Source organism: Camelus ferus, chromosome 9 (assembly GCF_009834535.1).
Source record: "Camelus ferus isolate YT-003-E chromosome 9, BCGSAC_Cfer_1.0, whole genome shotgun sequence".
Lineage (NCBI taxonomy): Eukaryota > Metazoa > Chordata > Mammalia > Artiodactyla > Camelidae > Camelus > Camelus ferus.
This window is the reverse complement of record NC_045704.1, coordinates 73288801-73314580: the sequence shown is the minus strand read 5'-3', so window position 1 is coordinate 73314580 and position 25780 is coordinate 73288801. Positions and strand designations below refer to the sequence as shown.

Genomic DNA, 25780 nt, shown 5'->3' with positions numbered 1-25780 from the left:
ATAGATGATCTATGGGACTTCCTTGATACATCTATGTTCTATTCACTTTTAATATGAATTCTAAATATTTACAGTGTTCTTGAGCTAAGACCATTGATGGGATGTGCAGTTTTGAGTACTGAATAGTGTGAAAAATCATCGTTTTGCTTTTAGATTAATGTAGGTTATCTTGTTGTGTTGCCATAGTTCTGCCATTATGGTAAAGGAGCTGTATTCGATTTTGCGTTTTATCTATAGAAATAAACTAAAAAGTATAAAGATGTGTCTGTTAAAGCATATTCTTAAATTTCCCCATTGCTTTTTCCTTTTCAGGGGCCTCAAGGACCCCAGGGTCCAGTTGGATTCCCTGGACCAAAAGGTCCTCCTGTGAGTGTCATAGTTTTTTCTTTCTCTTTCTTCATTGGCCAATTTTTCAAATTTTCCAGAGTAATAGCTTAGATATTTAAAAAATTTTAGATATAAATATTGATAAAAATTTCTATAAAAATAAAATTACGCTTAATAACACCAAAGGATATAGATATTTTAAACTTACGGAGTTTATAAATGCATCTGAATATGACATATATACCTTATTTAATAAATAAATATTATTTATATATGTCTAGTTAAATATTCTGTTTAAATATTCTTTCAAAGTATATGAAAACTAGAACAACATTAGTATCATTTTCTCAAGTACCCTTCTACTCAATTAAAAATCATTACTGAATTTCATATATTTGGTGTATCAATTTCTCTTTTACCTTCCATCATCGAATGTATCCTTCTTCAAAAAGTCACTTCCTAAACACCCTATGACGTTTTGATACTACTTCTATCACATCAAGATCTATTTATTTGTATTTAGTATTTTTGTCTCTAATGTATTCTTCTTAGGAAAGGTAATGATAACCCTTCCTGAATCATATTCCTGTTATAAAATTTGTTTAGACCAACACTTTTTTGAATATCTTCATCAAACATTTTGACAAAATTAATTGATATCTTTAATTTTTACACAGATATTCATGGGAATATAAGATGTGCTCAGTGCTCAGTTGCTTTTCTCTCTCTTTTTTAATTTTTGGCAACTTATTCAGTTTATTTATAAGAGCTAGGATCAGCTTACCTACTGTGTTAGTCTGTTCTGGCTGCTATAACAAAACAAAAACAAAAACAAAACACACACACTGTAGCAAATAAACAACAGAGTTCATTTCTTACAGTTCTGAAGCCTGGAAGTCAGATATCAGGGTGCCAGAATGGTGGGGGAGGGCCCTCCTTTGGGTAATGGACTTTTCATTGTATCCTCACCTGGCAGAAAGGGGTCTCTGGAGCGTCTTTTATAAGTGACTAGTTCCATTCATGAATGTTCCATCTTTGTGATTTAAGCATCTCCCAGAGGCTCCACCTACAAATAACATCACCTTTGAGGGTTAGGATTTTAACATTTGAATTTCGAGGGACACAGACATTCAAACCATAGCCCACAGCCCCCACTAATCTAAGGAAATTGTTCTTACAGTGTAGTCCCTGGACCAGAGCATCAGCAGCACATGGGATTTTTCAGAAATGCAACATCTTGTCTTCACCTCTCTTACCTAATTGAAACTATAGGAGTGGGGCCCAGTCTGTGTTTTAACAAAATCTCTCTGTAGTTCTGATGCCTGCTGATGTTTGTGAAGCCCTGTTCCAGTCTAGAGTGGACAATGCTATTCAAACTTCAATGTGCACGTGAATCACGTCAGTATCTTGTTAAAAATGTAGATTTTGATTCAGTAGGTCTGGGATGGGTCTTGAGACATGACATTACTGGCAAATGTCCAGATGATGGCAGTGCTGCTGGTCAATGGGCCATACTTCAAACAGCAAAGTTCAAAAGCATTTTGGCTGAGAATAAGACCAACATAGTTTGAATATGATCTACTCTGTAGGAAACAAATTATAGCTAAAATTTTCAGTGAATGATTTAAGAGCCAATTTTTTTTCAATGTAATAATACAAATAACTAGTTTCCAGTAAATAATTACTGGCAGTTTTACTCACATCATAGATATTTTCATTTAGAGACACATTGATATAGATTTTTGGCTGAATATTTTAAACTGATTTTTGAGCTGAAACTTTTTGACAAAACCACAACAACATACATCTTGTATGAGAAAGTTATGGAAGACTTTTTGTATATGCCAATATTTCAAAAACTGTTCCTCCCAATTTTCTAATTTCTAATAATTATATATATAATATAAATAATTATAGTTAACCAAATATAGTCCAATAACAATCTTGCATAAAGGAACATTTCAGAAAACTCTGAATTAAGATGCTAAAAATTTAAATAAATTCTATATGTGATTACATTATATTTTTAAACAGTTTGAAAGTCATTTACAAATAAATGTTCTCCAGTATTTTGATTGAGTTTGACTAACCTCCTCTCTCTGATTACTTTCAAATGTGACTTTAGCACATGTATTTTAAAAATGAATTATTTACTGTGAAATACTAACTTAAATATTGAGATAATCTCTTTTTGCAATATTTTTTGACATTGTTTAAAATGTTAGTTTATCACGAACAGTCTTGCTTTATTATTACACACATGTCAAGAAAGTTTGTTCTCTATATTATAGTTCTATAAAAGTATTAATACAAATAGCTAGTATTAAATAAAAGATAATACAGATACTACTTGCATATAATATTGTTTACCCACTATTTTAGTTTTACACCAAATGTAATATTAATTCATGCAAAGCTGCACGTAAACAAAGAAGTGAAAATCTTGTTGCAAAAATGTGCACATAAGATTCTTTCAAAAGTATTTTGAAGCCATGTGGATAGATCATTGTTTAGCAACATAAAATCCAGTGTTATTTATCGCTTCAGCATTATCGTACCAATCATATTTGTACAAATTGTTTAGTAGTTTCCCTTATGTAATATAAATTTATTGTCAAAGACAGCCATTTTTCCTCAGACTTTTTCAGTCTGTTCTCGCATGTATCTTTCAACAAGCTTTGAGACATTGATCATGCATGTATTTTGTCTCTAAGGAATATTAGAAGTATAATAAATACCTACACTTGAGAAGCATGCAGTCTGCTTGGAGACACATGACACTGTTAAGGAACATCGCTTTCACTCCTAAACAAAATGATTTTTATACTCTGTTGCTCTGACAAGTGAAACATGAGAGCATGAAATAAAAGCACCTATCATTTCTCTGGTATGCAGTGGTAGAACATATAGGAAAGCAATGTCTTAATTTCTTTCATGTTTAGAAGGAAAGATTCAGGTAGAGGGATAGAACCAAGCTCCTCTTCCTGCAGATTAATCAATTCATTTTCAATGTAATCAGAAAATATATTTCATATATATGTGAAAATAAATGACAAAATATATATACATTCACAAGACACATTGATTATGGATTGAGCACTTGGAATGTTCATGTTTAAAGTCTGTTACTCTCATGCCAATGTCAGCATATATTTACCCTATTTTTAAAAAATTAGGTGATTAAGATTTGTAACATGACTACTATAAGATACATTCTAGTTAGAGAAAAGTCAAAACTCAGTGCTACTGTGAAGTGAAAAACATCTTAACATTTATTTATGTGTCTTTTCACAGTTTGCTGTATGTGCACACCCCCATTCACATAAATTTGTTGTCCCTGCTTTTCACCAGCGACATCAAAGGACAGTCGCTTTTGATCAATGACATTATTATTTTTAAATTAATGACATGAAATTATTTGGTAATTAATATGTTTATTTTATTAGTAGTGTAGAGCCATTAAAATTACTTAGGTTTAATCAATTAATATTAAGGATCTATATTTAAATCAAGAAAAATGTTGATGCTATGAATTCTTTATATGGTCTATTAACACTGTTCCCGCAATAAATCAAAGAAAGCCATTAAAAATCATGTTTCATTAAACCCCAGGTGACATTATTTAGATCTAAGTTCACTGTTTTAAAGAGTTATAATATTTTACAAAGAAAGCCTTTCTCCTGAAATGTTGTACTCAACCTAGAAACAGTCTTACTTCAGCGAAAGAAAGCTGTGAAAATGATCCTATTTTGAAACAAAGACTTTTTTGAAACTCAATGTACAAAGAATTGATGTTTGAAAATAGATTTATGTAAATAATGTATTTATTTAAATAAGTAGGTTTATTTAACTAATCAACATACTGTGAGAGGTACACCTGCCATCATTAAAAATGTTGTTATTAAAGTGATCATTTCTCTTTGTTTATCCAGAAGAATGAGAGTATCTCTGCCTATACCTATTACACGTTTTGAAATTTGAACTTGATGCTTAATGGTTTCAAGTTGGATGAATAATCTATAATGCCGCCTAAACAAGCAGTCTACTTCTACTAAATATCTAAAACAGGAACCTCACAGAGTTGTTTACTTTAAGTACTTGTTTAACAGTTTCATTTATTTCTTCAGTCATGACAGAGACAGCATCCTTTATAGAAAGTGGTAACGTAGTAGAGTTGCTCTCAGTGCTCAGTAAACATTATGCTTCCAAGAAAACCTATGGGGAAAAACTGGTCCTGATGACTTCTAAAATTGGCCATTGCACCTTGTTTCCTTTACGTGAAGCAACTGAGAAGTAAAATGCCATTGTTAGTAAGAGTTGTGTTTCTTTCACATTCTTTTCAGCTAGAAGCTGAGACCACCACTAGAGGACACTGTCTATCTCTGTTATCCTAGTCTTGATGCGTAGGAAATTGAATTAGAAACAGATCACCCAAAAGAGGGAGAAATATTCATTTGTCAAGTACTGAAGCACCAACATTTTTACAAAAATAAAAATACAAACCTATATGAATATGCTTTTTTAAAAGATAGATGCTAATAAAATATTTAAATGTAGAAAATTGAGATTGCAGTTGTACAATTTTCTCTTGGTCTCAGGTATAGCTATAGAGTTATATGAAAGAGATAAATACATATACGACCATATATAAAATCAATATAATTCAAGGAATATTTATGACATTTGATGTTTAATATTTGTGATTTCAGGGACCACCTGGGAAGGATGGCCTGCCGGGACACCCTGGGCAACGTGGGGAGACTGTAAGTGACCCCATTCTTCTAAATCAAATTTCCCATCTCTAGCACCTCATCATGTCACAGAAAGCTCCTTTATTATTAACAGGTCAATTACCAGGTTAAAGACAATGGAGAAATTTCACTTAACCTTTTTAAAAATATTTTTTAAATACATAAAGAGACCCATGTTTGTATCTAAACACCTAAATGAATATACTTGAGGACAGGGATGTTACTTGATTTTATTTTCCTTGTTTTCAATAACAGCACGTTAGGGATGAGCTGATGGAAAGACCTCATTATCTTTTGGATACCTCCACAAGTTTGTCAGCCTTGACCCTTTCACTGAAGTCTTTTTTACAGATATATTCCACCCTTCACCCTTCCACTTCTAAAGGAGACACAATACAATAAGCCATGTGGTTAACACATTCTTCTATCCAGAATTAAGGGATGAAATATTTACTGATATTGGAACCATAAAGCTATAATTGGTCTGGAACTATGTCAAATCCATCCTCTCCTCTCAAGTAGAAAAATGTAAATGGGAAAAATGTAATAATTTTATTTTAAAATTATAAGGCATAGAACATTAAATAAATTGAATAATATGTATCACAGTGATTTGGGCGGAGGGGAAACTGGAAGCTCAGCTGTGGTTTAAGAGTCCTAGTGGTTTTGTTTATTTGTTCTGCCACTGTTACAAGCCTGTGTGTCTGGCTATTGCCGTGGGATGGTGGTCTCATCAGAAATCATTATGGATTAGCATGTTTCCTTGGAATCGATTCTTGGTTCCTACCATTGATTGATTTTATCCAGATTTCTTAAGGAAACCGAAACACAGGCTACCTTTGACTATGTGGTTAAAAATTATTTTAAGGTATTCTGCCAGCATGAACACATAGTTGGAGTTCCGTTGAAAAGCACAATAAAAATCTGAAAAACATGATGATTTTCTGCATAGGAGAAACAGTGTCAGCAGCAGCCAATTCCTGTTTTGTTCACCAAGTGACAATTCTTACTGTAATAGCTTCTCAGCTTCAGTCAGATTGTAAACTTCAAAGTCTTGGGTTACAGAAGCGGAATCAAAAATGATTTAGTGAGACCAAAGAGTAAACTTGTTTGGGTTTCCTCTTGGGGATGACATCTGCATGAAGAGCATAAAATAAACTCTCTTAAGGGATAATGCTCATGCAAATTTGCAAATATATTCTCATTCAAATCTTGCAGTCAATCATTTTTAACTAAGTCGTGGTGGAGCTTCTTGGGAATAACTCTAGAATATTTACAGTGTCTTTTGAGGAAGGAGTACCTAGAGATTTATCATTATAAAATCCCTTTTGTCTTCAATTTAATCAAGAGTTTCTGCTTCTATCCAAAGTAACCATGTTATATATAACATTTAAAGTTAAAGTGGAAAAATAGCATATTAGCTAATGATCCTCGGATGGATATTCTAGTCTAGTAGTTTCTTATAAACAAAGACTAGAATTATTTCTGGAAAATTCTATTCCTAATTTCAAGTCCACTTTTAAGAGCAATAGCAAATCACCAGGATTCACGGCCAGGAACCTTTCTTTCTTACCTAATTCTGTGCTGACTGGGGTTTTAAAGATTGCCTTGTACAAGAGTCAGAATCTAGGGCTGCTGTATTTTGATATATATGTCTTAACTTATTTTAAAGAAGAAATTATTTTGTTATATTTGAGGTTTGTCCCCAGACAGAAATCCTTGAATCAAAGTTTCAATCTGATGTCTTACAATTTAAAGCTTTTTAAGGCCACTAGGAATAATTAGAGATAGCCTTTATTGTGCTGAAACAGCCCACATTTATTGCAGAAACAGTGTTAAATTGTGCATTGATCCTAAAATTAACTCAGTCCCTTACAGGTGATCAGAATAGGTGTTACATTTCTATTACCCATGTATCAAATTAATTTCTGTTTCCAGGAATTTTGGAAAACATAGTTTAACTTGTTATCCTAATATTAAATGGCAAGTATTGCCTTAATCTGACAATATTGAACAAGCACACTCAATTCTGTTTGTCTTGGGAGGGTAATTAGGTTTTTATTTACTTATTTATTTATGGCGGTACTAGGGATTGAACCCAGGACCTCGTGCATGATAAGCATGCACTCTGCCGCTGAGCTCTACTCCTCTTCTCAATTCTGAACTATAAAAATTTTCTTGTACATAGTTTGTTTGCAAGATCTCTAGTGTCAGATTTATTAGATACTTGCAAACACTCTGATTGTTTTGAATGAGTAGACATATGGCAGTGCTGTTTTCCAGTGCCTCCCAAATCTGTCATCCACTCCGATATGCTAGCACCCTCTTAGAGTATATGAGTACAAGGTTGCAAATTTTCCACGGAATTTCCTTGGGTAAGTATTTATTTTTAATCAATTGATCTTCATAATTAATTATTACCATTATCATTTTTGTGTGCTATTCTTGCTCTCACAGTTACTAGGAAAAACACTTTATAAGACTAATTTTTTTTTAAGTTCTGAATTGTGTTTACATCTTCATGTCAAACTCTGTGATTAGAACTTGGGCAAAAGATAATCCAGACAGAGGAACAGGCCATACAAACACGTGGTTCAGGGAAAGTTGAGAAAATCAGCATGGCTAGAATTTAGCACATCTCTTCAAAGCAAAGAGGTAACTGGAGCATCAGACTGGGCCCAGACTGTACAGACTTGGTCACGGGTATTTCATGATACATGCTTAGCAACGAGTTGAACAGATTTGCCTTCATGAGATGACGACAGGTGGGCAAGTGAGTGAACGTGACTTGAAAAACTGCAGTGGTCGAGGAAAGCGGTGAGTACAGCTTGAATCAAACATGTCTGCTAGACAAGAGAGGAGAAGCTGGACTTGAGAGGGTTTCTGAGATGACCTGATAGGGTTAAATGACTGAGCCTGAGGACTGAAGGAAAGCCTGAGATCTGCAGTCGCTGCTTAAAAAGGGAGAGAACAGAGGGGTAGAATCAAAGGAGAGGATTCATTTAGTGAGAACAATCTCGAGAATGTTAAGTCGAGGAGGCATGAAATACAATTGGAAATGTCAAGTAGGCACTTACTGGCGGAGTTTCAGAACTCAGCAGAGGTTAGACATTGAGAAATAGCTGGTTGCAGAGAAGTTGATCAGCTTATAGGTAGCAGTTGTGATGGAACTTCTTGAGATCATCTAAGGAGTAGTTAGGGTGTAGGACTAAACGCTGTAAACAAATGGTAAGTAACAGCAAGCTGTTAGCTCTCAGTAGAAAAGAAAAAAAATATTATGTATATAATATAAATGTATATATGTGTTTATATGTGTGTATATGCAAACTTGCAAACCAGTAAGTTCCTGAGAAGTTAAAATTAAGCAGTCAAGCTACTATTCCCTTTATAAATTACTAAATAAATTCTATGAGATATTTCCCTTGAACTGATTTATTTTGCTATGGTGAGTAATAGCTCAGGTGAAAACCTGATGGTCTTAAGAATTCATTCTTTTATTTAAAAAAATAGGAGAAATCTGATTTCTTTCCCTGTAGCATCAATTAAAATAATTACAAATATAGAATTTTTTCCTACGTTTAAGTTTTGTTTTTGTAAATAATTTAATCATAATTATCAGGAAGGTTGTGGTTCACACGTGGGGCCAGTTTCTCCCTTTGCTTTCTAACTTTCTTATTTCCAGTTTGATGTTATAATGAATAACTGTTTTGCAAATACCATTTGCTTTAGTTCAGTTATTTGGCAAGTTTTTCTCTCAGTATTTTGAGTCTATTTCTCCAACTATTAAGTGTAAATTAACTCACATGAGAAATAAACTTGCGATCATAGTATGGTCATGCAGAATGAATAACCCACGAGTCTCGAGACACACAGTTACCAGAATATATGCCCAAAGTCCTTGTTAGTGAATGCATGCACTCACATCTACTGGAGTTTATTTTAATGACCGCATTATATGCAAGGTACATTTGTAAGTATATTCTTTTGGGTTTTAGGGAAGAACACTGATAAAATGCTGAAATGATTACAAATCATGCAAAGTATTCTTTTTATAAATTTATTTTTGTATCTTGCTCATTTTGGAATGCAGGAAAGAGAAACGCATTAATATCACAGACTGTAGAGTTATCTCTGTATAAAGAACCCATGGACTGTTTCCAAAAAATCTAAATCATCATTTATTTCATCTGTAAATGTTTGTAGGTTAAACTTTCTACGTTGTCTGACATAGTGAAAGAGGACTAAGAACATATTTTTGCTCCAGCGTCATCCCACTTTCTTATTTCCTTTTTTAAGCTTGTTGAAAGTAATTGTAGGACTACAGTGTGAAATAGTGAAGATGATAAATTTTAAAGAGAACTAGAATGTAATAATTCGTAAACATATAAAAATAAGCACTTTTAATCAAAAGATGGCTTTCTTTTAATGTGGATTATTCAACTATCTGAGAGAATTTTAATTTATATTTTGTGTCCTGTGTAGATTTTTTATGGATTACATTTTTTTTCCCCTTAGGGATTTCAAGGCAAGACTGGCCCTCCTGGTCCAGGAGGTGTTGTTGGACCACAGGTACATTCCATTACATTATTTCCCTAACAAGATTTATTGTTTACTGTTTATGTTTTCACCTTTCCTTAGTTGTGTCAAATTTGCTTATTTTATTATTATTGAAAATGATGTATTTTTATACTTCAGATAGCATTTAAATATATGCAACTTGCCTACATCAAATGAACTCTAGCAAATCATTAACTAAAGCAATTTTTCAATTGCCTAAATGAATAAAAGAAAAGAATAAAATAAGCAATGAAAATAAGTCAGAATGCTTACAACAAAGTTAACACAAAAGCCTGATCATGGCATCACCCGCTAAAAACACCAGAATACTTTTTAAATAGATTGGCCGTCATGGTTTTCGGGGATTTCAAATTTTAAAAGATGACTTCAGTGTTGAGTATAAGTTAGATTTAGAGGAGGGGACAGAAAAGATGGCGGAGTAGAAAGACGCTCGCAGGTCACCCTCTCCCACAAATACACCAAGACCCACATCTACAGACCCACTCAGCCAACCAGAGCACCTGTGGAACTCTGACAGAACATCGCCCTCTTCAAAAGATAAAGACGCCAAAAATCTGGTAGGAGAAAAGGAAAAAAGAAAGAACAAAAGGCAACGCAGCGTGGACGGGTCCCGCGGGGAGGGAGCAGCAAAGGAGGACTGGCTGCTCGCTCTCTGGGTCTCCCCTCTCCAACTGAGAGGCCAGCGGGACGGAGGGGGAGCCTCCGAGCCTCGGATCTGTACAGAGCAGCCCTTGACTGACAGAACTAAGCTAAACGGGCACAGAGCGTCCCCCCCCCCCCACACACCCAGCCTGAGACGCGGGCCAGCAGCGGCGGGCAGGGCCAGGCTGCACAAGCCGGGCGGAGGACGGGGGCGGCTGCATGGAGGCAGCCCCGGGGGAACGCAAGGGGCTGCGCACCGTGGCTGTGGGTGCACAGGGCAGAACAACCTGGGCCCTCCATAAAACAGCAAGGTTGATGTGCTCTCGGGGGAAGGGTGCACACCCCCATCTCTGAAAACCCGCGGAAAGTTTTCGGGGGAAGAGAGGCGGGGCTCAGGCACAGCCGCCATATCCTCCGCGCTGAGCACCCAGGCGGGGGCGGGGGCGAAACCTGCATCCCCACGGAAGGGCTTAGCAGCCTCAAAGGCCAGACTGAGACTGGCCTGCAGCCCGGGGCAGATAGGATCCTTCCATCCTGGTCCCTCAGAGAACTTGCTCCACAAAGACAAACAAGGAGCTGGGTTCTGGCTCGGAGCAGGGACAGGGCTGTCCCTCGGTCTTCCCCGAGCCCACCTGCGGAGCGCCGACCAGGGCGGAGCGCACAGCCGCACAGAGAGCGGAACTACCTTTGGTGCAGGTAGAGGGAGAGCGGCCCCCCCCCCCCCCCGCCTTTTGGGCAGGAACACAGCCCCTGACCGAGGTGCTGGGAGGGGACACAACCCGCCCTCCTACCCGGCCAGTCTGCAACATCTGCCTGCGGCATCCGGAGGGGCAGCGACCCGCCCGCCCACAGCAGAGAGCTGCACCTGACCCAGTGTTAGGAGGAGGCGCGATCTGCTTGCCGACAGGTGCTGGGAGCAGCACAGAAGAGGGCGCCAATGGAGGGCCTCTGAAAACAGCAAGCTGAGCTTCCAAAACAGGACGAAGACAGAAAGACTTCACATTAAAAGCACACAGACTCCAGGAGAACACCGACAACCCCCCCCCCTTTTTTTTTAAATCTGTTTTTACTTGTTCTATTTTCTATTACTCTCTTAATCTTTACTTCTTAATTCATTTCTATTTCTCTTGGGTTTTGATGTCCTGCTATTGATTAGACACAGGTTTCAAATACATCTATTCATCTCCCCCCCCCTTTTTTGTAAAGGTTTCAAAAGGACGTCTCAACCCGATTAATACTCTGCTTCAACTCACTCTTCTATTATTCATTATACACTGTTTTCAAACCCTCTTTCTCCCTTCTTTTAAAATTCTTTCTCTCTCTCTCTTATTTTTTTTCTTTTTTTCCTAAGTTCTATTCCTAAATAGGCATCAGATAGATAAAATCCTTAAGGACCAAAATAAACAACTGATACTCCATAAACCACAGTGCCAGAGAGGTATGAGCAAGATGAAGAAGCAGAAAAACCTTTCCCAATTAAAAGAACAAGAGAAATCCCCTGAAAGAAAGATCAACGAAATAGACATCGATAGCCTACTGGATCAAGATTTCAAAAAAGGAGTGATCAAATTGCTGAAGGAATTAAAAGAGATAGTGTTTAGAGATATAAAATATGTCAAAAATGAAATTGAAGCTATAAAGAAGAGCCAAGTAGAATGGGTAAACTCATTGACAGAGATGAGGAATGATCTAATAGCTGTGCAAAGCCGACTAGATATTGCGGAGGAACGAATTAGTGATCTAGAAGACAGGGCAATAGAAAGCACCCATTCAGAAGAACTACAAGATAAGCAAATAAAAAATAATGAAAATAGCATAAGGGACCTATGGGATAACATAAAGTGTCCCAATCTTCGCATAATAGGGGTCCCAGAAGGAGAAGAAAGATCAAAGGGGATTGAAAAGGTTTTTGAAGAAATCATGACTGAAAACTTCCCAAACTTAAAGAAGGAATCAGATATCCAAGTACAGGAAGCTCAGAGGGTCCCAAACAGGAAGAACCCAAATAGACCCACACCAAGACATATCATAATCAAGATGGCCAGAGTCAAGGATAAAGAAAGGATTCTAAAGGCAGCAAGAGAAAAGCAAAGAGTAAGTTACAAGGGAACCCCCATAAGGCTCTCAGCTGATTTCTCTACACAAACACTACAGGCCAGAAGGGAGTGGCAAGATATATTCAAAGCCTTGAATGAAAAAAAGATGCAGCCTAGGATCCTTTATCCAGCAAGGCTATCCTTTAGGATAGAAGGAGAAATAAAGAGTTTCACAGACAAAAGAAAAGCTGCAGGAGTTTAGCAACACTAAACCCATGCTAAAAGAAATATTGAAAGGGCTATTCTAAATAGAAAAGCAGCAGGATGCTACAGAAATGAGAAACACACAACTGGAAAGGTGATAACTCATGAATTACAAATAAAGTAAACATGAAATTATAAAAGAAGACATACAAATCACGGAGAGTGGGAGAGGGAGGCAGGGAAATATAGAATATCTTTTTCTTTCTTTTTTAAATTTTTTTAACAGTAGGATGGGTTTGAGATCATGTTACTATCAGTTTAATAAAAACAGTTATAGTAATGGGTTAATAGATTTACAAAAAAAGGGTAACCACAAGCCAAAAATTTACAAAGGAGTCACAAAAATTAAATAAAATCCATGAAAATACAAAGGAAAATTACCAAACCACAAAAGGAAGAAGAAAAGAACAAAGAGGGTATACCAATTCAACTGCAAAGATAAGTTCAAAATGGCAATAAACACACATCTATCATTAATTACTATAAATGTTAATGGACTAAATGCTCCAGTCAAAAGACACAGAGTGGCAGACTGGATAATAAAGTAAGAACCTTCAATATGCTGCATACAAGAGACCCACTTTAGGGAGAGGGACACATATAGATTGAGAGTGAAAGGATGGAAAAGGATATTCCATGCAAATGGAAAAGCCAAAAAAGCAGGTGTTGCAGTACTGATTTCAGACAAAATAGACTTTAAAACAAAGGCCATAAAGAAAGATAAAGAAGGACATTTTATAATGATTAAAGGAGTGATACAAGATGAGGATATTACACTCGTTAATATATATGCACCCAATATAGGAGCACCTAAGTACATACAAGAATTACTAACAGAGATAAAGGGGGATATTGATGGGAATACAATCATAGTTGGAGATTTTAACACTGCATTAACATCACTAGACAGATCTTCCAGACAGAAAATAAACAAGGCAACAGAGAAATTAAATACTACAATAGAAAAACTTGATTTGGTGGATATTTTCAGAGCATTACACCCCCCAAAAATAGGATATACATTCTTTTCAAGTGCACATGGAACATTTTCCAGGATCGATCATGTACTTGGGCACAAAAGAAACCTCAACAATTTTAAGAAGATAGAAATTATCTCAAGCATCTTTACTGACCACAATGCCATGAAACTGGAAATCAACAACAGAGAAACAAAGGAGAAAAAAAGGAAAGCATGGAGATTAAACAATATATTATTGAAAAAACAATGGATCAATGAGGAAATCAAAGCTGAAATTAAAAAATACCTTGAGACAAATGATAATGAAAGCACAACCACTCAAATCCTATGGGACACAGCAAAGGGAGTGCTAAGAGGGAAGTTTATAGCGATACAGGCCTTCCTCAAAAAAGAAGAACAATCTCAAATAAACAATTTAACCCACCACCTGAATGAATTAGAAAAAGAAGAACAAAAAGCCCCAAAAAGCAGCAGAAGGAAGGAAATAATAAAGATCAGAGGGGAATTAAATACAATAGAGATTAACAAGACCATAGAAAAAATCAACCAAACCAAAAGCTGGTTTTTTGAAAAAGTAAATAAAATCGACAAACCTCTGGCCAAACTCACAAAGAAGAAAAAAGAGAGAGCACAAGTTAGCAAAATAAGAAAGGAAAATGGAGAAATTACAACAAACAAAATAGAAATACAGAATATCATACGAGAATATTATGAAAAACTATATGGAACCAAACTGGATAACCTAGAGGAGATGGACAAGTTTCTGGAAACATACTGTCCACCAAAACTGAATCAAGAAGAATCTGAACACTTGAACAATCCGATCACTAGAAAGGAAATAGAAATAGCAATTAAAAACCTCCCTACAAATAAAAGTCCAGGACCGGACGGCTTCACCGGGGAATTCTACCAAACATACAAAGAAGAACTCATACTAGTCCTTCTTAAACTCTTCCAGATGATTGAAAAGGAGGGAATACTCCCAAACTCATTCTATGAAGCCACCATCACCCTGATACCAAAACCAGGCAAAGACACTACAAAAAAAGAGAATTATAGGCCAATATCACTGATGAACATAGACGCCAAAATCCTCACCAAAATTTTAGCAAATAGAATTCAACAACACATAAAAAAGATTATACATCATGACCAAGTGGAGTTCATCCCAGGGACACAAGGCTGGTTCAACATACGCAAATCAATCAGTGTAATACATCACATCAACAAGAGAAAGGACAAAAACCACAGGATCATCTCAATCGATGCAGAAAAAGCATTTGATAAAATTCAACACCCATTTATGATAAAAACTCTCGCCAAAGTGGGTATAGAGGGAACATATCTCAACATAATAAAAGCTATATATAACAAACCTACAGCCAGCATAGTACTCAACGGTGAAAAACTCAAAAGCTTCCCAGTAAAATCTGGGACAACACAAGGATGCCCACTATCACCACTCCTATTCAACATAGTCCTGGAAGTCCTAGCCACAGCAGTCAGGCAAGAGAAAGAAATAAAAGGGATCCAAATTGGAAAAGAAGAGGTAAAAGTGTCATTATATGCTGATGACATGTTACTATATATAGAAAACCCTAAAAGGTCCACACAAAAGCTACTAGAGCTGATTGAAGAATTCAGCAAGGTAGCAGGTTACAAAATTAACGTTCAAAAATCAGTTGCATTTCTTTATACTAACGATAAATCAACAGAAGAAGAAAGTAAAGAAACAATCCCCTTTAAAATAGCACCCAAAGTAATAAAATATCTGGGAATAAATCTAACCAAGGAGGTGAAAGAATTATACACAGAAAACTATAAACCATTGATGAAGGAAATTAAAGAAGACTTTAAAAAATGGAAAGATATTCCATGCTCTTGGATTGGAAGAATCAATATTGTTAAAATGGTCACACTGCCCAAGGCAATCTACAGATTTAATGCAATCCCTATCCAATTACCCAGGACATATTTCACAGAACTAGAACAAATCATAATAAAATTCATATGGAACCATCTAAGACCTAGAATTGCCAAAGCATTACTGAAGAGAAAGAAAGAGGCTGGAGGAATAACTCTCCCAGACTTCAGACAATACTATAGAGCTACAGTCATCAAGACAGCATGGTATTGGTACCAAAACAGACATATAGACCAATGGAACAGAATAGAGAGCCCAGAAATGAACCCACAAACTTTTGGTCAACTCATCTTTGACAAAGGAGGCAAGAATATACATTGGAATAAAGACAGTCTCTTCAGCAAATGGTGTTGGGAAAACTGGACAGCAGCATGTAAAACAATGAAGCTAGAACACTCCCTTACACCATATACAAAAATCAACTCAAAATGGATTAAAGGCTTAAACATAAGACAAGATACAATAAACCTCCTAGAGGAAAACATAGGCAAAACATTATCTGACATACATCTCAAAAATTTTCTCCTAGAAGAAATAAAAGCAAGAATAAACAAATGGGACCTAATGAAACTTACAAGCTTCTGCACAGCAAAGGAAACCAGAAGTAAAACAAGAAGAAAACCTACGGAATGGGAGAAAATTTTTGCAAGTGAAACCGACAAAGGCTTGATCTCCAGAATATATAAGCAGCTCATAGACTCAATAAGAAAAAAATAAACAACCCAATCCAAAAATGGGCAGAAGACCTAAACAAGCAATTCTCCAAGGAAGACATACAAATGATCAAAAAGCACATGAAAAAATGCTCAATATCACTAATTATCAGAGAAATGCAAATCAAAACTACAATGAGGTATCACCTCACACCAGTCAGAATGGCCGTCATTCAAAAATCCACAAGTGACAAATGCTGGAGAGGCTGTGGGGAAAGGGGAACCCTCCTACACTGCTGGTGGGAATGCAGTTTGGTGCAGCCACTATGGAAAACAGTGTGGCGATTCCTCAAAAGACTAGGAATAGATTTACCATATGACCCAGGAATCCCACTCCTGGGCTTGTATCCAGAAGGAAATCTGCTTCAGGATGACACCTGCACCCCAATGTTCATAGCAGCAGTATTTACAATAGCCAAAACAAGGAAACAGCCTAAATGTCCATCAACAGGTGACTGGATAAAGAAGAGGTGGTATATTTATACAATGGAATACTACTCAGCCATAAAAACCAACAACATAATGCCATTTGCAGCAACATGGATGCTCCTGGAGAATGTCATTCTAAGTGAAGTAAGCCAGAAAGAGAAAGAAAAATACCATATGAGATCGCTCATATGTGGAATCTAAAAAACAAAAACAAAAACAAACAAACAAAAACAAAGCATAAATACAGGACAGAAATAGACTCACAGACAGAGAGTACAGACTTGTGGTTACCGGGGGGTGGAGGGTGGGAAGGGATAGCCTGGGATTTCAAAATTGTAGAATAGATAAACAAGATTACACTGTATAGCACAGGGAAATATACACAAAATGTTATGATAACTCACAGAGAAAAAAATGTGACAATGAGTGTGTATATGTCCATGAATGACTGAAAAATTGTGCTGAACACTGGAATTTGACACATTGTAAAATGATTATAAATCAATAAAAAATGTTAAAAAAAATAAATTAGATTTAGAGGTACAATATATTAGAAATATAATATAAAAGCCTTTAACACAATTTTCTTCTAAAATTTTAATGTCTGTAATATATTGCATGTTTTTTAAAATTTTTGTCTTCATAACAATGATTCCCATCAGTGATAAAATACTAGTTTGTAATCTTTGAGTATATCGAAATAATGGCAGAGACAAGTAGCTTTTTCAACAGAGGTGGCAGAAAGAATCTCAAAAATTGATGCAGTATCCTGAAGTACAGCTCTAAACAGTTATAGAAAATAATTCCTGGGGGTAGAAAACAGTGTTTATACTCTGGCATAGTGTATTGAATGGACAAGACACGTTTGGTTTACTCAGCTGGAATTGTACCACTGCTAATAACAGATTATAGCAAAAGTTGAATTAAGTGTTTTAATTATTTAATTGATTGACATACTCTTTTCTTGGCTTATAACTAGTTCTTAATACTTCATAACTCAAACTCAAACACAAACACGCACAGAAACAAAAACTGCATCTTCTTTCTAGAAATACATGTGATAAAAGCAAAAAACAGAGAATTTTTTAATTGGTTGATTTCTTTAATTTCAGAGATCAATCCTGAACCAAGAGAATTGCTGTTTGCTACTTTATAAAGAAAACACATGCACGTGGTACTCATTTTGCGTACTTTTGTGTATGCGTGTGCCAAATCTTCCTTTTAACTGCTTATTGGTTTTATTAAAAAAAAATTCCCTCCCTAAATACTTTTAATTCTTTTTATTCAAAATAACTTCACAACAATTTTCTGTGAAAAAAATTAACTTACAATTTCTTATTAAATCCCTATTAGATTACTCATCTATGAGCAGAAATAGAATTAGAGTCCCATCTTGAATGTAAACATCTTGGGACTTAATTGAATGTTTCAGGACCTCACACTTTTTGAAAATTTCTCTCTGCCTAATGCAGACATCTGGTTTCTGAGATCTGTGTTCTTTTTTTGTCTCCCTACTTTAAGGCATGAAAATAGCAGGTATTTTATTGAGTATGCATCTTCATTGGATTATTTTTCTTATCAGTCCTTTTAAGAAAGTAAATTCTACAGCCTGTTCCAAATGTAACCATATTTTTATGTTAGGACAAAGGAAGTGATTTAATAGAAGCAGTATTGATTGCACTACTGGATATTCACTGTTTTTTTTTTGTTTTTTTTTTTGGACAGGCATGTGAATCACTGCTAATTTTTGTCTCAGTGGTGATAGCCATTAAATTAGGATCAATTTTTACCTTCCTTTCTGTTGAAATTCTGATCAGATATTTAAGGAAAAAATCCTTTCGAGAGGAAATGTTTGTGCATTAATGATATGTTGGGGACATTCAGCAATACATAATAAAAGGAATTTAAACCTAGAACTGTACACTCAAATTTGGGGCAGATGCGTTCTTTATCCAAGACCAAAAGGTAAGAATCTTTGGCACTTTTAGAAAAATAGCAGAAAATAATATTCCATAAGCAGCTTCAGTAGCACATTCCACTGTTTAACAACCTTTGGAAATTTGGAAAATTTCCCTTTATATATCTCTAACTTAAATCCTTCATTTCGCTTATTCTAAGTGGAAATAGAGAGCAACTGGTCACCATTCTCTATTTACACTTGAAAGCCTATTAAACTAGCACCACAAAACAGCACTACTCAGGGGACACGTAGATGACCTGACATTTTTCACACTGGCATTTGCAGCAATTTAGGCAGTGGGCTATTTGTTATGGCTTTCGGCTAGGAGGAACTGCCAACCCCAACTCATGGTCTTTGGGATCCTCCTGCCACATTATTTAGATTCTGTCAAATGAATATAGATTAACAATAGGGATGTCTCCAGTCATGGAAATTCCGAGGAGAATCATTTTGATTGTTTGGGTTCCAGGGAACCTGGGCTTATTATCAAGCAGTGATTCACTGAGTAGCTACCAGCGGGGTACCAACGCCTCTTTTACTCCTAAACTCATTTGACACCTTACGTAAAAAAGAAGGAATCGGATGAATTTGTAGGTAAAAAACAGTTTTAACAATACTTGGACTGTCCTCACTCTGAAACAATTCTGCCATTAAACAAAGAAAACAGCTCTTTGAATTTATCTATATATTTCCCTTGTGTGCTCTGATTTTAACCAAGATTATGCATAATCCATTCAGACTCCCACCAGATATACTGCTTCCACCGCTTTATGTGAAATGTTTTGTAGAACATCGTGAAAATAATGGAAAATGATAAACTTCTGTGAAAGGGTTTTGGTTCTTTGTTATCGTTGCCAAAAATAAAAGAGCAAGCTAATGAAGTTTGTTTATCCCATTTAGGGACCAACTGGTGAGACTGGCCCAATAGGCGAACGTGGACATCCTGGCCCTCCGGGCCCTCCCGGCGAGCAAGGTCTTCCTGGTGCTGCAGGAAAAGAAGGGGCAAAGGTGCAGTCTATCAAGGACTTTTCTTGGCTGGAAACATCCATTTATTTTTCACTGCAGCTTCTCATTACTTGTCCATAGATTCTCTAAATGTTGGCATAGTATTTAAATGAATGTTAGATATGTCAGTGAAATACTCAGTTTATTGTACTTCAAGGCATGACTGAACAATGATACAGGAACAGTTAGCTCCACTGACCATAAAACCATCCATTTATACACAGTCTTAAATTTAGATAGTAGTTAGTTCATTTTAGTGTATAGGACATTTTACACAATGCTCTCATCATTAAATCATATTCAGGCTTTCCTCGCAGTAGGTTAGAGGTGGTCACAATTTGGTTTGTGGAAACATGTAGAAATTACTCTCTTTGATGGGTATATATTATATTCTTCAGGGTGACCCAGGTCCTCAAGGCGTCTCAGGGAAAGATGGACCAGCAGGACTACGCGGTTTCCCAGGTGAAAGAGGACTTCCTGGAGCTCAGGTATAATTAGCATGTTAACAAAGCATGTGAATAAAAGTGCTTATTAGAAGCAATAATTTAGGTCTTAACTAAATAAAGATTCACGAGTAATTATGGGGAAATGTGTAAGCATCTGCATTGATTATCATAATACATATAGCAATATACATTTGTGTCTGGAAACAATTCCTGACATCCTCATTTTATCAGTCGTACGTCTCCTATTTATATGCAACTCACATTGATGCGTTCTCTTTGCTTTTCACGTTTCCCAGGGTGCACCTGGACTGAAAGGAGGAGAAGGTCCCCAGGGCCCACCAGGTCCAGTTGTAAGTATGATTATAATAAATAGCCGTGCTATCCGTGGTTGTGAATTACAGCTCTTCTTTCATTACTCGCATGCTGTGATCCCACAGTGTGTGGGAGAGAAAATAAACACATGTCAATCAAGTCAGTCAATGCCTGGTTTCTACTAATTGCAGGCTCTAATGAGTGCAGAAACAGAAGAGTTTATATGATTGAAAATATTTACTTCACCACTGCTGTCAGGAGGTAAAAAGGAGCTATCTTATTCTTACGGTACCTGAGGAAATAAATCATAATTTGTCTGATTCTTGGTACTTGATGAGACTTGAATTTTATACTTATTTAAAAAATCCCAGGAGTGTGAAAGGCATATATCCACTTTGTATATTATCCAGATTGCTTTATTTAGTCAAAGTAATGATTGGTAAATGAGTAAATATCAGATTTTTACCTCATCTTTTCTTTTCTTGAGGTACATATCAATCCCTTAAAAAGCAATAGAATACAGCCTTCATTTTTTTCCCATAAATCTGCCTTTGTTCTTATCTGTTCTCTGTAAAGTTAACAATAACAGCCAGACTGCCAATTTCAGTGGTCTTGTCTCTTCCTCCATTTTATTTCACCGAAATAAAAAGTTGGCCATTTTTCCCTTCTGGGATGGCCCGCTCCCAATTCTCGGGAGTGTACTATCTTTCACTACATTTTTTTTTTTTTACTTCACTAATAAAATCATGTTTATATCAAATCTTAAAAAAATAAAATAAAAAGCTGAATGTTGCCGTAAATAGTTTCTCAATTCCTTACGTATCATGCTGAAGTCATATTAGTTCTGCCTCCAGAATATTTCTTCAATTTGTCCCCTTTTCTTCCCTTCCACTCCCATCACCTTTGTTCAGACTCTTTCCTTTCTCTCCTTGTTTACTAGTGCCTTAACTTATCCCCTTGGCTTCATTTCTTATCCTCCTCTGTTAGTTTTGCCCACTGACTCTAGAATGATAGCTTTAATATAAATCCTTACCTGTGCCATTGTTCTGCTTATACATATAGATATGCCTCATGGTCCCATGCTGCCTTTGCAAACCAACCCCTTATTATAACCAACAGTTACCTTCAAAATTCGATGCCAATCGCAATAGTCTATTTTATTTTTCTTAAAGCCTCCGTTTTAATTCTGTCTAGCCTAATGCATTTAACTTCTTCCTTCTCAAGCCACCATGAGCTTTTATACTTTGCAGAGAAAATACACTTTTCTTCTTCTTCCAGAAAACCCCATTTTTCCCTTCTCTATCTGGAAAAAAAAATCCTACTCATCTGTAGAGATCAAGCTTAAATGTTAAATCTCTAAAGTCACCTTTGGACAACTTGCCTCCATTTTATCTATTAGTGAAATTTCTTCACCCTTTGTGCTCTCTGTTATGATGTTTATTTTAGAAATTGCATTGGAGTGTAACTGATTGTCTCTCTCATTAGACTGTGTGTTCCTTGTATTATTATTTTGGTTACCTTCATAGTATAATCCTGTCAATGTAATCATTTCATTTCTATCTGAATTATCGTATATATTGGAGTATCCTAATATTGGAGTAAAGTAGACATAGCATAAATACGACTGAGAACACAGCAATATAGCCTTTGGCATGTTGATTAACATATTTAATCTGTAGATCATATAAATGTCACTCATATTACAATGACTACATTTGGTATGGGTATTTGGTAAAGATTTTTTTAAAGAAAAATAAAATATTTCAGTAATGACATTTGACTTTCCCTATTCATAAAATTCATAAAACTATGTAGAAATTTTAAGATAGTCTCATTGTGGTGGTAGCGCTAGCAGGAACAATAGTTGAATAAGACACAAGTGCTTATTTAAGCATAGATAAAATCTATAATGCAATCTATTTAACCAGACCTTCAGGTTCTAAAATGATTTTATTTTAGGTATGGGGATGGATTTTTTTAAGATCATTGGTTATTATATCTGTGAAACCTGATTCATGACTATAAGGATTAAATTGTTGAAAGTTATTTTTTAGGGTCCAGGCAAACAATGCTATCCCATGTCTTTGGACAGTTGAAATCAATGTATTATAGGGTGCATGTATTTCTAAGAGATATACTTTAACAGATAATTAAACAGCAATCAACAATTATCCAGTTACATGTAGAAGAACATATTAAATATGATTTAAAAAATCTGATATTTATTTAGTTAGCTTTAGCAACTGTTTATTTGACAATTACCACTTATTTCCCTGTATACAATTAAACTCAGAAGACAAACCTTTAAGAAATAAGGTAAACAATTTTGAAAAGAAACACACCAAGACTACATAGCATTATAAGACAGTCAGTGCTTAATGCCTAATGACATTAAATGACATTAAACAACAAATGTTAATTATGCAAGGGCAGGGGAAAAGAAGAGAAATCAGCAGAAGGGTCATGCAAGAGGTGTATGACCTTGAACTTGACTTCAAAGAGTATAGAAGATTACATAATCATTTAAGATCAAGAGATTGAAATTAAGAAACAGACAAGGTGTTTAAGGAGTATCTGGTTTTACCAAAGTGGAGCACCTTGGGAGAAGGTCTAAAATGTGATGAATTCTTTCTAGGATCCAGGTACTCTGTTGTGTATTTACATAATGTAATGCTAGAGTGGAAACATAATATGCTGTATGATTCCTTAAGTTCTAAAATGACAAGTTGAGGTAATTTGAAGATTTTAAGTTTTGGGAACAAATAGAGTAAAAAATTAAAAGTTTTTTGGAGTAAATAAATTTAATAAAGTTTTAAGGGAAAATTATCATTAGTGTGCAATACATAAGAGGTGGGAGAGACTGAAGGAGCATAAAAGCTCAGTGATCAATGTCATAATACGAGAGTGAGCCACTGATAGGGCAGTGGGGAGCCAAAGACCAGTGCAGAAGGAGCAAACACGAGGCGGGTAGGCTAGTAGGATCTTTTACTAAGACTGGATATGGGGAGGGAGGAAAGATGAAAACTGAATGATGACTTCAAGCTTGTGTCCTTGTGGGAATGACAATTTAGCAGTGCCGTCCGTGCCTGCTCAGTTTTACCTGGTCGTCAGGAACAACAACAAACACAAAACATTCAAACAGGAAAACTCCAAACCTCTTAGAAGTCACAAAACTTTTATTGACGTATAGTATGTTAACATACATTCTTTCTATTCCTAATCTATTCAGTTGGAAACATAGATGAGGCTCTTTGTATCATGTTGCTATGATATCTATAGAAGCGGAACGGGTTTATTGAACTCTGATAGGTCTAGCTGTGATGTCATTGGCTTGTATTTAGAGGATCTATAATGTGTAGAGTTGTATCAACCAAAAGGATCTGAAGGATCTGCCTGAGGATATGGGAAATTTTTATGAAGTGCCTTTATTATGAATATCCTCAAAAGAAATCTCTGACTAATCATAGCATTAGAATTACTTGTTATTTCTTGAGCAGTTAGCTGGGGTTCTTTAAAACTGATATGAATTATAAAAATTATATTTCTTTCTTTGCTGTGGCTTACAGAAATCTTGGAGTTAAATTTGGGACACAATAGAGAAGATAACTCCTTGATTTATGACTGTTTCTGTGAATTTTTGCGTTCAACTCTATTCAAAAAGTACATGTGATGTACTTGAATATTAACTATTATATATTATTATAGTTACTTTCTTTAAATGTTGGACAAAATCCGTTACATTGACTTCATAACACTTCAGTGCATCCTGACCTGCCTTGAAAAAAATTATTTTTTGCCAATCAAAGGTTAATTGCTTATTTATTTTCCTTATTTCACATTTATGATTTATAGTGTCTTTTATTTATGTCTTCCCTGTAAGCTGCTGTAAGTCTTTTCTTACGGAAAACTCTAAGTATCTGAATGTGCCAGACAATCTATTAAGCTGAATTTATAGAGATTCATTAAATGGACATTCCTGAATCGAGCTTATGGTTTAGTGAGGAAGAAGGATATGAAATAGATAAAATAACATAGTAAATAATGAGTAATATATTAAGAGATACAATGAAGAAGGCAAGGTGAAAACAATGATTTTTTCCTTAAAGGAATTCTGTTGAAGTTAGAGCTATAAATAAACATCAGTTTTATCTATGAAAAGCAAGTTTTTTTATATGCTAGATTTAGTCTTGAAGTGTTCATTGCTGTTTTAGCCCTCTTAGCAAAGAACCAGTATTTCAGTGTCATAGTTCTCCAAAGGTTTTGCTACTAGGAGTGAATGTATCTTGAGAAACATTTTTTAATGCTCCCACTCTAGACAAACAAAATTATCCCAACAGGATACTGTGACTTTGGACTTCTAAAGTCTGGCAAAAACCAAATGCTTACTGTATGCGTGATGCTGTACCGGAGAGCTGGTAATGGATGCCCATCAAAGCAGGGCATGCTTTCTGATCTCGGGAGTTTGCTCACTAAGTGGATGTCTTGATGCACAGACACAGGGCAGAGGGAAGCAAGGGACTAACAGCAAGAGAGGAAGGCAGTGCAGCATTTTCTCTTCTGTTGAACACAAATTGAGGAAACATTTTATATTTATGTCAACACACCACGTGTACAAATACACTACGGAAACATTTCTCAGAGCGTACCTACTACCTATATTTTTATAAAACAAAAACAAGCAAAATCCACCCCTGAAATAGTCTCTCTCCTGTATATTTTTCTGATATGGAATGCCCTCATTGCCAACAGTTATTTCTCTAAAAATGAGATGAAACGAAATACAATAGTGGGCTAGTGAATGCCCTCTGACCTTACAGCCACCTTTCCTTTGTCCCCATGGAGGAGTGTGACTTAATATGGAGAATGTAGATGAGAGGGGGCCAGATACACAGCTGCTAAAGGGTGAATGTCCGAGCTTTCACAACTGTGCAATATATCAGTCTTTATCCTTTTCCTATGACTCTTATGTCATAATTGTCCCCTGATGAATTGGACTCTCTCTTTCTCTTTATGTGCTATAATTTCTTCCTGTTGTTGTCTCTTCCTTAGGATTTTGTGCACCCTTTCTATCATAATTTCTATTTCTTCTAATCTTTTTCTGCATCCTATTCCAGAGAACCTTCTTTTCACTGGCTTTTACTTAATCCTCAAACAAGGGACAAGATTTTAGAAGGATTACAACTACTGACTAATTGGGTATGTGCTTTTTTTTTTTTTTTTTTTTTTTTTTTTTTTTTTTTTTTTTTTGAGTCAAAGCACACTTTCCCTCTTGAGACTCAGATAGATCTCAGGGGGCTGTTATGACATCCAGTCAAGATGAGCAAAGTATAGAGGTGGTGTTGAGGATCAGTGACCAAAGACCGCGATATTGTAGGACTTTGACTTAATCATTCAGAATTTATTCTTTAAATTCT

At 35.7% G+C, this 25780-nt stretch overlaps 1 protein-coding gene across 3 annotated transcripts in view; it reads left to right on the top strand.

The window, feature by feature from the left end:
• COL11A1 (collagen type XI alpha 1 chain) overlaps positions 1 to 25780 on the top strand; it is a 491277-nt gene that overhangs the window by 402419 nt on the left and 63078 nt on the right. For all 3 annotated transcript variants that reach the window (XM_032487215.1, XM_032487218.1, XM_032487217.1), the window contains 6 exons: positions 313 to 366; positions 5037 to 5090; positions 9594 to 9647; positions 19504 to 19611; positions 20007 to 20096; positions 20351 to 20404. In XM_032487215.1, the coding sequence (XP_032343106.1) occupies positions 313 to 366; positions 5037 to 5090; positions 9594 to 9647; positions 19504 to 19611; positions 20007 to 20096; positions 20351 to 20404 (414 nt within the window). The remainder of the gene's footprint in view (positions 1 to 312; positions 367 to 5036; positions 5091 to 9593; positions 9648 to 19503; positions 19612 to 20006; positions 20097 to 20350; positions 20405 to 25780) is intronic.